This window comes from Lithobates pipiens, unplaced genomic scaffold (assembly GCF_037356315.1).
Source record: "Lithobates pipiens isolate NorthernLeopardFrog02 unplaced genomic scaffold, aLitPip1_a1.2 Scaffold_3, whole genome shotgun sequence".
In the NCBI taxonomy this organism is placed as follows: domain Eukaryota; kingdom Metazoa; phylum Chordata; class Amphibia; order Anura; family Ranidae; genus Lithobates; species Lithobates pipiens.
Genome location: NW_027507790.1, coordinates 219,231,438 through 219,244,959, shown reverse-complemented (window position 1 = coordinate 219,244,959; position 13,522 = coordinate 219,231,438). Strand labels below are relative to the sequence as shown.

General features: G+C 44.3%; 1 protein-coding gene across 1 annotated transcript in view; it reads right to left on the bottom strand.

The window, feature by feature from the left end:
• The window catches only part of OXCT1 (3-oxoacid CoA-transferase 1), a 185,435-nt gene that overhangs the window by 65,574 nt on the left and 106,339 nt on the right, over positions 1 to 13,522 (bottom strand). Inside the window, exon 13 of the mRNA XM_077462803.1 lies at positions 11,132 to 11,207. Coding sequence (XP_077318929.1) covers positions 11,132 to 11,207 — 76 coding nt within the window. The remainder of the gene's footprint in view (positions 1 to 11,131; positions 11,208 to 13,522) is intronic.

Below are 13,522 nucleotides of genomic sequence, written 5' to 3'. Positions count from 1 at the left end.
CACGGTTGTGCTAGCGCATCTAGACCCCTGGCTTGATCCTGTCTGTTTAGAGAAAAGTAGTTCTTCACTTTTACATTGCTCTGGGATGCAAACAGATCTACCTGAGGAGCACCCCACCTTTCTTTTAGCTCTTGGAATACCTCCGCATTTAGGCTCCACTCTGATTCCAGCATTCTCTCTGCTCAGAAAGTCTGCCACTGAATTCAGATCTCCTTTTAGGTGCACCGCTGTTAGGGACCCCAAGTTGTTTTCCACCCAGGACAGGATCTGAAGGGCCGAGGAAAGCAGCGCCCTGCTCCTCGTGCCTCCTTGCTTTATTATATAGGCCACTGCCGTCGCATTGTCTGATAACACCTGGACATGCTGCCCTCGTACCAGTCTCTCGAAGGCCCATAGTCCTAGGAGAATAGCTCTTGGCTCCTTCCAACTGGATGATCTCCTGGCCTCCCTGTTTGACCAATTTCCTTGAGCCATTTGGCCTTCCAGGTGGGCGCCCCAAACCCAGGAACTCGCATCTGTTGTCAGCCTCGTCCCCATGGGTAAACACCAGAGTAGGCCCCTGTCCAGGTTTGTGCGGTTTCTCCACCACCAGAGCTTCCTCTGAACTCAGGGAGGCATGCTGATCAACTTTTCCAGGGACTCCCCATAGGACCAATTTTTAAAAATTGCCTGCTGGAGATCCCTTGCATGAAGCCGTGCCCATCCCACTGCTGGAATTGATGCAGTGAGGAGACCCAGTACTGACATAGCCGACCTTATAGAAATTGGTAGGTTTGTCTGGACCCTTCTCATGGCATCTTACACCTTCTCCATTTTTTCCTCCGGGAGAAAAATCCTCTCCTGTATGGAAATCGATGGTATATCCGAGGAAGTTTATTGACAGATGGGATCAGATTTGATTTCTCCATGTTTATTATCCAGCCAAGACTTTCTAGGTGACTCTTTGTCCCCGCTAGGTCCTCCTCTAATAGTTCCCTTGTCTTGGCAAATATTAGGAGGTCATCTAAATAAAGGGACAATCGATATGCCCTTTACTCTGAGGGGGGCTAGAGCTTCTGCTACAATTTTTGTAAATATCCTCGGGGAGGAGGATAGCCCGAAAGGAAGAGCTCTGAACTGAAGGTGCAGAGTTGAGCTTCCTGTCCTGACCACAAACCTTAGATATTTCTGTGATAATAGGGCTATAGGTACGTGGAGATATGCATCCCTCAGATCTATGGATGCCATAAAACAGCTTGGGGTCAAGAGACCCCCCTCACTGAAAAAATGGTGTCCATCTTGAATTTTTTGTACCCGATTGCTCCGTTTAGTATCTTCAGGTTTAAAATCAATCTGAATTTTCCCGAAGGCTTTTTTATCAGAAAAACGTGGGAATAGCAACCCTGTCCCTCTTTGGGGGGAACCTTCACAACCACCCTCTGTTGAATCAACTCCTGAAGGATTGGAGTCATGGCCATAGCCTTCTCTAGATCTCGGGGGGCCTGAGTGACATAAAAACGAGCGGGTGGGGTCTGAGAGAATTCCAATCTGTAACCCTCCAAAATAGTCTTGAGGATGTACGGACTGGTCGTTATCAACTCCCATTGTGGGAAAAAGGACTGTAGAATCGCTCCCACAATCGGAGGACAGTCATTGGCTTTTAGTATTAGGGGTAGGGGGCAGAAAAGGACCCCCGACTTACCCCTGCCTCTGAGACCTCCAAGGCCTTTTGTAGCCCGAATCCTTTGAGTCTGGGGGTCTTTCGAAAAGTAAGAAAATTTTTACTGTTTTGAGGGATCACCTTCTTCACTGGGAAGGCTTTTTTCTTATCAGCTGTTCTATCTAGTATGGCCTCAAGATTAGGCCCAAAGACCAAGTCCCCCTCAAAGGGCAAACCACATAATTTGGCCTTAGAGGCCGAATCCCCAGACCACGTTTTAACCCATAAAGCCCTACGAGCTGAATTTACCAATGCTGAGGATCTGGCTGACATTTTCACAGATTCAGCTGAGGCGTCTGCCATGTACCCCACTGCCTTAAGTAGTACTGGCAGCGTATCCAGCAGTTCCTTATGTGGCGTTCCTGCCTCTATATGGGCTCTTAGCCATTGCTCCAGATTTCTGGCCACCACCGTTGAGGCCATAGCTGGCTTTAAGTTCGCCAAGGTAGAATCCCATGCCTTCTTTAATAAGGAGTCCGCCCTCTTGTCCATGGCATCCTTCAGGATACCCATGTCCTCAAATGCAAGGTCTGCGTTTGAGACCTGAGAGAAAGCTGCATCAAGTTTTGGTTTCTTGTTCCATACTTGAGAGCCATCTTCATCAAACGGAAATCTCCGTTTGAGGGATCTGGAAAAGAAAGGGGCCCTCTCTGGGTCCTTCCACTCCCTTTTTATCGTTTCCGACAGAAACTTGTGTACGGGAAAAACCCTGTGTTTTACCTCGCCCATGCCCTGAAACATTTTATTGTGTAATGATAGCTGGGCTTTAGCCTCTGAGATTAAGGGTGGTGTGGATAACCTTCAAAAGATCATCCACTTCCTCCAGGGATAATTTATAACGAGAAGAAGAGGAAGAAGTTTCACGTCATCCGATTCTTCCACAGAACCTGAAGAAACACCTGGCTCTTCATCCTCTGAGATACTCCCCGATCTGGATGCAGTAACGGAAGAGAGAGAGAGAGAGAGAGAGAGAGAGAGAGAGAGCGGGGTACTGTGCTGCTATCTGCAGCTGGGCGTCTGTCCAGATAGGAACGGAACATTTCAAAAGTGTCTGCCAGTTCCTTCCGGAAGGAGTTCAATAACTCCCCTTGCTGAGTCGCAGGCGCAGCAGGAGTAGTTTCCTTTTTAACCAAGTCTGCTATGCAGGATCTGCATAACACTTTGGTCCAAGACTCTTTAAGAACGTTTCTACAAGACGGACATTTCTTTTTAATAGGAGGGGAGGAATGTTTGGTGTTTTCTTTAGCTTTCTGAAATACACCAAAAATAACATTCCATTAAACACCACAGCATATTATCAAGGCAGAAAAAACAAAAACAAAGGAGCTATCCCTTTAACTCCTGTTTTCACACCACCACCAGTAAATCTCCCCACAGATTCACTAAAATAAAAAAACAGGTACAATCTTCCTGATACATCAAAACAGAAAGATTGCTGCAGGCTTCTCTAGAAAAAATGCCTAAGATCCAGGAAGGGAGAAAACATTACTATGCCCCTACAGTAATGAACAGAGACCACTGTCTCTGCCTACCTGAGGCTGGCCGACATGGGTGGCTCCTGCTCCCGCCAAGGCCGTCTGTTCCTCCTCCATAGCGCGAGGTCTGGACGACGTTCCGCACATCTATTTAAATTTTCCCGGGTCGCTCGCCGCTGTGAGCGCCGGAAATGTCAGCCGGGGAAGAACCGCCCCCTCCTCCTGCGTTCCATGGCCGGAACTGGAAGCCGCGTCGCCGGAAGTTCCGCCCTCGGCCGTAATGACGCACTCGTCCATGGGACCCAGAAGGCATGAGGCTTTGGGGAAGGAGGCGCGAAATACAAAACAAACCAAGACTCCAAGCCTATGCCTCTGGTCTATGAGGACCGAAAGCCTCCCGGCAGCCTGACCCTCGCCGGGTATGAAGAGGAGGGGACACCGGAGCATCCACCACACGTAAGGGAGGAAGCTGGGCTGGTCCTGTGGAAAAAATATGCCCAATACCGGTATGCCTCCTACTCTCAACACCTGGAGAGAGCACAGCACACCCCTGGTTCCCTGCAGCACTTCCAACATGGCGGAGGAAACACTACAACTGAGGCCATAGTGGAAGCATCCGGTCTTTAAAGAAAACTGACTGCAGTGTTTCCTGGGAAAGTGGGTGGAGCTGCGCTCTCTCCAGGTGCTGTCCTGAAAGACGTAGGGAGAATAAATAAAAAAAAAAAAGGGAGGGGGGGGGGGGGGGGGGGGGAGCATAATGCGAAGATGCAATAAATTCTGGCATTCAAGGGAAGAGTCATGTCAAACAAAGGAAAGAAGAAAACAAGGCTAAAAAAGTGGATTGTTTAGTTTTCATGCAAGCATCGCTTTAAGCAAACCCTAGTATAAAGTTATAGGCCTCATGTTATGGAAAAGAGGAAATAGCCTAGTCTCATCTTTCTTTGATGATTATCCCTGAATGGCAAAAACACTGCTAGCTACTAGATTAATGATTATTATATACCGCGTTCCAAGTATTTTACAGACAATGCATAGTCCATTACAGACCCAGCTCTGACCCTCTGCGATTTGTTCTCAGTACAAGCTAGAAGCCTTTATTTCTGCAGTTAACTACATGACCTTCTCTGTAAAGGTGTCACTGATACCTCCCACATGACTCGCAACAGGCACCTGAAATAAGAAAAAAGAGCCGAGCCAGCCAACACAAGTGCATAATCGCCTTTACTCAGATATCCAGTTTGGCTCCAACTGCCTAAAGACGCTGACCCTTTCCAATGTTCTGTCGGACCCCGTGGGAGTTTGAGGATGGGGGGGGGATAAATAAAATCACATCTATGCCTGACTTGCAATTTGAGTAATACTTAAAGGGGAAACCAGTAGCAATGTGGAAAAAGCTGCTTACATAGAGGATCCAAATTCTGGAAGCTGTACGCAGATATTGGCAGGGAAAGAGCAAATGACTAGTCAATTTTATTTGTGGCCTCCATGCTGCTGACCATTTTCTGGGAGAACAGTACAATATGGCTCCCACAGTAGTGGCAATCGGTAAAAGACATTTCAGATACCCTGAGATTAGATGCAGCAGAGCCTTAGATTTTTCACTTCAGATATACAGCTAGGCTGCTATATGCACAGGAGTGCCTAGGTACACTCAAATACCAAAAATACGACATTTTACTTTCCAGGGGGTGTTCAAGATGGAAAAAAATAAAAAATAAAGGAGCATATCTCAGGGTACTGCTTAGGCCCAATCAACACTCAGTTTTCCTGTAATGTAGCAAATGTTCACTTTGGCATCAGATTCACGTTAAACCAATTGACAAATTTAAGGGCAACTCCACTTTTGTGGGGAAAAACAAACCATCAGTTATATTTTACGATTGCTACAAGGATTGCACTGACTGCCATGGAACAGTCACAAGAATCTCAACGTGTGGGGGTTTGAAGAGGTCTGGTCATGTTCATGGATCAGAAATAAAGGCTTGCTTTAAAGTTAGGAAAGAGTCAGCTGCATTGGGAGGCCAGCTGCATTGGGAGGCCAATGCTTTGGGTTGGGATCTTTCTTGGAGATCATTACCACAGAGGCATTGCAAGACTGATCAGATTCAATCAGGTCCTAGGAGAAAATCAGTACATCAAGGGAAAAGGGACTTTAAATGAGGCATGTCACTGAAGACTTTACATTTATTTATAAAATACAAATCACATCATGAAATGTGTTAATCTGGCATACAGGACACAAACTATGATACACTTGTATAAATACACAGAATAGAATACAACATGATTAAAGCAAATCCATAGACACACTCAACCATTCATAAAAACATAAGCGATTGCTCATGGTGAGCCAAACTTGTCTGTATCAGTAGGATATATACTCGACGCATGTTTCATGGCTCATGCCAATCATCAGGAGTAAAAATGCTCTGAAATTAAATAAAGGATATCTATAAATATGGAATAACCTTTAGACGGAGAAATCTCTCAAATAAAGGGGGGGGGGGGTATAACATGGTTTGGCTCACCTTGAGCAATCGCTTATGTTTATTGGTTTTATGAATGGATGATTGTGTCTATGCATTTGCATTGTTAATCATGTTGTATTCTATTCTATACCTGTATAGTTAACATGTATTTAAACAGTGGCATCACATTGTCAGGACATCAAGGAAGAAAAACACTCAAGGAGGAGATTGTGCAAGATTTTGTGATAATGTGCTTGAAGACCACAGGGGTTTTAGAGGACAAAGATACTTCTAGTTATCTTCCCTTGTATTAAATGCAGACAATTCAGTCCTTCTGGAGATTGATGCGTTTAGCCATGGCCTTGTCTCTGGGAGACAGAGCACATACCGGTCCTCTAGAGGGAGTACAGCCCAGGATGCTGTGGTAAGATCGGCTTATCCTTGGGAGAGGAGGTCTCAGCAATATGTGCAGTAACCTAAAATGGGGAAGGAAAATTTGGAGATAGCCAAAAGGGACAGGAATTGCTTACAAGACCTTTGAGGAAAGTGGAATGGCAGCAGGACACTCAGGCTAGGAGCCAGGAGAGGGAACAATCTCACACAGAAGAGTGTCCTTGGGAAGACCCAGGATAAGTGTAAAGACACCTTGTGACAGAAGGAGATGGCCTCATAGTGGAGATTGGCAGGTGTGGTTCGAAAAACAGATGGGCCCACAGGAAACAATAGTGCCATCTACTGCAGAGATTGGAGAATAGCTTAAGGGACTAGGTGAACTTACTAATGAGGGACAAGAAATCAGGTTGCCAGCGGCTCCTAGATTCATGAAGGCTCAAGGTGACGGACTTGTCTAGCTGTAGCTGCCCTGGAATCATGGGACATTAAAAATAGGGTATACAGGCATTCTAGACACTGGAGTTTCCAGGCTGCTGTGAACATTGCACAAGAAGATTTTTGTACTGTACATTTTTTCTTGGAGTCAAAAGAAGGACACAGGAGCAGTAGAAATAACAGATGTCCAAATGATGTCCATCTGAGGGGTGGGCAGCTTCTACTAGCAGATGCAACAATGTGGTAGCAAGAACCATAGGAGCAGACCATCATTAGAAAGGTCTAGCCAGACTAACGTTACTATAAATAGCCAAATGCAGTTACCCCTAAAATAATCAGAACGATAAATAAATCATGTATAAAAAGACTTCGAAGACCGACCAACAGTTGTAATTGGGACATTTGCTTGTCTTGGTTGCACAAATGATTTTCAGGACTAATACACATTTATATCTTATTATGCAAACACTTTGTTTCACGTAATCTTTTTACCTCCTTCATTTAGAAATGAGGACACATTTTTAGGAGTATATTTGATATAGATGTGAATGATCTTTTCACACACTTGAAATTTATAAAGATAAATTGTATACAAGAAGTAAGTGCACTTAGTCTGAATACCTTACTTGACAAATACTATGTTAAACTAAGTGATGCTGCCAACCTTTTGGGGGCGAGCATGGGTTATATTATCATTTATATGTTGTAACATAATACTAACAGTTAACGTAAACCAAATCACATTTCTGGAGACCCAGAAGAGGGTGCCCTGGGTATGGTAAGAGACTAACATTACCAAGTTAATGTGTTGTATGCTGGGCACGGTCGGGCTTTCTTCAAGGGCCCACAACCCTTGCCTGAAGTGTAGGGCTGAAACAACGAATCGATTATGAAATTCATCGATTACTATTTTCATAATTGATTAATCGGCCAGTAACAATGGGGCAAAAAAAAAAAAAAGCCCTTTTAAGTACAAAAAGAGCAAATAATCGCTACTGTAAATATTACTTTCATAGTTCTACAGTAAAAAAAACGAACCCCTTACAGTAGGGATTATCTACTTTTATGTACTATAAAGGGCTAATTTTTGTTTTTTTTAAACCCATTATGTTACTAAACGTCTTGGACCTGGTTCACATCTATGTTTGGTGCTTTTTGCAGAAATGCATTGCAGTTCATTTACATGGTTTTTTATGAGACACGTTCACATCTGTGCTTTTTTTTCTGCCGCTGCATATTTGGAAAGAGTCAGGGACTGTGCTTTCTTTGGTTCAATCTACTTCAATAGAGAAGAAGCTGAAAGCCATGTAATTCTTTTTGCAGCATTTGCGTTTTTTAATCTGCCCAACAACACTTTGGCCAAAAAAAAAAAAAAATGCACAGCAAAAAGCACTGCAGAAACAGATCAAAAGCAAATTGAATAGGTGTGTACCGAGCCTTATGCTGGCCACACTGATAAATTTTCAAATGAGAATATTCAGACGAAAAATCTTTGTACATTCGCTGAATGAAAGAATGTTTGAAATTTTCACTTGTTTTTAAAATTAATGTAAATTTCTGAATGAAAACCACACACACACTGTCTGAAAATTCCTTTGACCAAGAGGTTCCCCATTTCCAAAATTTTCCCGTCACTGTGGTTGAAAACAAAAAACGTCAAATTGACCCCACTAATGATAAAAAAAATAAAAAGAAAAAAATTATTCGAACGAACATTCTTAAAATTTTTTATTTTTTTTTGAAGGAAGACTTGATTAAAAAAAATGATCTGTGTGATATTTACCAGATTTCCCCTTTAATAGTATATAACACATACATACACATATACAGTATATGTCTTCTGTCTGTTATCAGTGGATTTGATATTTTGCTCCCTAACCATATAGTTGGTTATTTATATTTACCACTGCATAGAGATATTTAATAAATTGCCTTTTTTTTTAACTTTACATATCAACTAAATTATACACCATACTTTATTTTTAAGGTGATTAATCGAAACAATCGGCCAACTAATCTATTATGAAAATAATCATTAGTTGCAGCCCTACTGAAGGGCAAAGTCTGATTTAAGTTGTTGTGGTCTGACCTCTGCTGCATCCTTCTGCCTCACACATTAAAATACAGAAAGTAGGATTGTACAATCCAGTCTTTTTAAAAGTAACACATTTTATTGCTAAAGGAAACAAATTCAATTTGCTAGAGACATTTAACGTTTTAATGCCGTGAAAAGAGCAAAACTCTTAGTAGCCATTAAGAGAAATTGGGTGTAAAAAGAAGGTCACGCACCCGCTTCCAGCACATTAAGAACACTCAGACTTTGCCAGCATGAGCATTCAGATATGTAGAAGTAAAATGGAACAATGAACGGTTCAACAAACCTCATTCAAGTCCTGGTCAGCAACCAGAAAATTATACAACTACCTTGCATTAATGTTTCCTGTATATATTACTAATCACAAAGCTCAAGTAATTAAAGGGCAAGGTAAACAGGTTTCAGCTAGGGCAGTATCAACAAGGATGGAAGAGGCTGAATACTTGAAACGTGAAAAAAATAAAAAAATAAACACCACGTTGCTCTGAGCAACCAGATACATACCGTACTTTAATTCCCTGAACTGAAACATGAAAGAACCCAGCTGGTGACTAGAAGACAACTGTTTCTTTCAATTTCAGGCATGTGGTCGTAGGATCTTGCGTCACCTTCTAGTCAAGCCTATAGGACTAGCACGATAACCCTTTCATTGCTAGCTAAGCCCTGTCCATGTCCTGCTACCATAAACCCCATAAATATGTCAAACCCAACATTTCTGATATGATCTACTGTACCATGTACTTGTAAAAAAGTAAAAAAATAAAAAAATAAAACACACACCACACTATTCTCTTTGTATTGCATCCTTTGTGTGAAATCCATGGCATGGAGTTCAGTCACTCTGCTTTCCTATTAAAAATGGACCACGCTAGGTAGAAGAGCAAAGCCTGGTCCATTTTCTAGCTGTGCTGGAACTCATTGATCTTACAATGATCAGACTAGTGCCGGCATTCTTCACCCCCCCCCCCCCCCCCCCGGCACTATTCACTGGGAAAATCAGTGTGCTGCCGTTTCTCCTCCCATAGCTTTCTAAGCTCCTTATGTAGCTGAGAATAGGCGGGTACATCACCACAAAAACATACTTCACTTCTAGCTATGCCCATGTCTCTGGCTTCCAAGAAACTGCTTCACTGCTAGCCAAGCATAAAATATTGATAAGCAGACAAAACAGTTCAACTAGAACTCGGAGCTCAAAAGCAATGGCTGATAGCACTCAAAATGATGTTGCTACCTTTAGCGCGCCAATTTACACTTTTGCAGTAACACTAACATAACTTGGTACGATGCAGTGGTATTCATTCTTAACAGAACTCCCAACACACCCTACTAACACACCTGTAGTGCAATGCACAGTAACACCACAGCATGTTGTGGTGCACAGTCTTTTCTTGTGAAGGCCTCTGGGCTACTATGGACAGTTTGCACTTTGCCTTCTGTATAGCGGAAGTGTAGGAATTTATTAATTTTATTTAAAATGTTTTATTTTGTTTACCCTTTGTTCTAATAGTATAGCCCATGTGGCTCCTGCAAGCCATAGTTTTTTTTTGTTTTATTACCTAGGTCAGAGAAGGAAAAATTTCAACTGAATTCTAGCAGGTCAATGGTTTTGTTCTTTCACACTAGCTTACTTTTTCTGTACTGCTAATCTCTTGTTTTTTTAATCTTTTAGCATGGATGTTACAGAGGAGAAAAAAAAAAAAAAAAAAAAAAAAAAAACACTGAGGCACAAGTAATTTTTAAGAATGGTGTAGGGCAGGGATATGCAATTAGCAGACCTCCAGCTGTTGCAAAACTACAAGTCCCATCATGCCTCTGCCTCTGGGTGTCATGCTTGCGGCTATCAGAGTCTTGCTATGCCTCATGGGATTTGCAGTTCTGCAACAGCTGGAGGTCCGCTAATTGCATATCCCTGGTGTAGGGAGTACAAATGTGAAAACATTGATTCATAAAAGAAGCTTTAAAATCTCTAGAACACTCATGTAACGTGTGTACAGTCTCTGACCATCATCCAAAAGCATGCCCCTAGTCTTGCCAATCCCTTCAGCAAGGCTGCAGTCTTGGAGCATCTTAGCATGACCATAGTCTTTGACCATCTCCTGTTGCATGTCTGCAGTCTGGCTCATTTCTGTAGCAGTACATTTACAAAATATTACATGCAGTATTAATGATGTCTCAATATACTGTCTCAATATAAGGGGTGAAGGCCATTTCATCAAGTTGACCACTACTGCTCAATAGAACCAGTTGTTTGCCTGGGTTTTAGGAGCATTGCTGGCAAATACTCCATGATGCATTATACCAAGTCACTAAAGCCAGCCATAGACTTCTAAACCAGCTGAGTTTCAAAGGAAGCGGCCAAGATTCAAACTATGTATGGGCAGGCTGAAGGATTAAATCTATTAGCTTGGGTACAGCCAGCCTGTGCAATAACTTTAGTCTGAGCTTAACAGGTAAGAAGGCGGCATAATTTAGTACATATTGTCCAAATCAGAAAGACCTTCCCACAGACAGCCAAGAATTAGGGGTACGACCTGTACAAGATAATAGATAACAGAATGTTACTTACAGGAATCATCCAGTTGGCCAGATCTCCATTTTTTGACACCTGCATTGCTCCCAGCATTGTCAAATCCACGTGACCCCTACAGAACACATACGATTGCAAATTAAAACAATGAAACATGTCAGAGATTGCCAATACAGCTTCAAAACTGTTAAGTCTTTCACAAGCCAGCACAAATAGCTATTCTAATCTGAAGATTTGTCTACCACAATGTTGTAAATAGTTAAATCAATAGCATTTTTAGAAGAGACTCATTTAATCCTGCTGAAAAAGGAGACCTTGTCTAGTACCACAGAAATCTGCCCAGAGGAAACCAAACTTTCCTAATTTGGCAAAAGTTCACATTTTAAAAGATTTGTGGAATGAACATATTTCCTCAAAACAACTGTTAGGCTGGATTCACACCTATGCATTTTGCAGAATTGCACTACAGTCGATTTAACATGGCTTCCTATGGAACACGTTCTGATCTGAAAAATGCAAAAAGCACCAATAATGCATAGGTGTGAATCAGGCCTAATGCAGCTACAAAGTAGGAGGAGTTGGGCTGGTTATTCTAATAGAATTGTACAGGCTCCTCATGCACTGAAACTGCCTACTCTGATTTCACTTCACAATGTCAGCTTCTGTAAGTGCATTAGAAACTGCAGCAAGTCCAATGGAGACCGGCTTATATCCTGGCTGGAGGACAACCAGCCATTAGCTAGCCCTGTTCTCCCTAACCCAATCATGGAGGCTCAGCATCACATGCAAGCAGATACAGATTGCTTAGTAAAGGCCACTCCTCCAGACTGATATCCACCCATCAAGGCATTTTAATATTTGCAGAACTCCTCCCAACTAGTGCTAACCCATTGTCTGCATCAGAGCTGGGATTCTCCAGAGGAAAACTGAGGCAGGGCGGTATGATGATTCTAATAACCCCGATTTGGCCAAGAGAACTTTTAAGCATTCACTCACAGGAAACTGAATGACTGATATGCAAAGGCGGACTGACCCATCGGTCACTCGGCCACGGACAGAGGGCCCGTGCCGCTAGGGGGCCCGCGAGAGCCTCTGCAATACATGCCAACATGCAGCATCTAGCAGGGATCAGGACGCGTCTGTGATAATGCGTCTTACAGAGCGCTGCTCCCGCTGACTGTTCCTTCTCTCCCGTCCACCCCAGGTGCATGTACATGACATCTGGGACGGACGAGAAGAGAGGAGGGGCTGGTGGGGAGCAGCACGCTGTGAGGTATTCAGGCATCCGGTGACCATGAGGCGCTATTTTTCTTTGTTGGAGTCTGAAGGTACCATAGCCGCCATCGTGGGGGGAGAGAGCGGGCAGCAGGCAGTACAGGTGGCGTAGGGGGGCCCAGGCCACAACAAGACCGCAGGAGGCTGTGATATACTCGTGGTCCTCCCATGTCCTCTCCCCCCACAGTGTCCCCCAGACCTCCACCTACCCCCAGTGTCACCCCACAGTGCCCCCCCGTGCCCTCCACTCCCTCCCACAGTGCCCTCCACTCACCCACGGTGTCCACCCCCCGTGCCCTCCACTCCCCCCCACAGTGCCCTCCACTCACCCACGGTGTCCGCCCCCCGTGCCCTCCACTCACCCACGGTGTTCCCCTGTTTTTTTCCCACCACCCCCCCGCCCCCCCACAGTGTCCGCCTATGCCCTCCACCCCCATGGTGTCCCCCTGTGTCCTCTCCCCCCACGGTGTCCCCATGTGTTGTCCACCCCCTTCATGATGTCCCCATGTCTGCCTTAAGAGATTACTGTGTTGAGTCCGGAGGATCCCAGTGCTCTGCTGCATGCCCTGTGTTTTGGTTTGTGCCCTGCTATTTGCCGTACTGCATGCCCTGTGGCCTGTGATTGCCCTATGCTCTGTGATGTAGCCTGCTGTATACCCTCCGGATGTGCTATACTGTGGGCCACATGCCCTGTGATGTGTATTTTGCCCTACTATGTGCCCCCTGCCCTGCTGTGTAACACATCATGTGCCCTGTGACGTGCCCTACTATGTGCCCCACGCCCTGTGATGTGCCTTGCTATGTACCACCTAATCTGCCCTGTGACTCATGATGTTCCCCACTGTGTGCCCTGTGCTTTTCTGTGTAACCCCGATACACCATACTGTGTACCGTCAAATGTGCCCCGTTTCTAATCATGTGCCCTACTATGTGCCATGTGCCCTACTATGTGCCACATGCCCTGTGATGTGCTGCATGCCCTGCTGTGTACCTCCTGATGTGTCCTGCTGTGTGCCCAAAGCCCTGCCGTGTTCCCCTGATGTTCCCTGTGATGCACCATGCTTTGCTCAATAATGTGCCCTACTGTGTACAGCATAATAAAACCTGCCGTGTGCCTGTGATGTGCCCTGCTGTGTGACCTATGCCCTGTGCCCT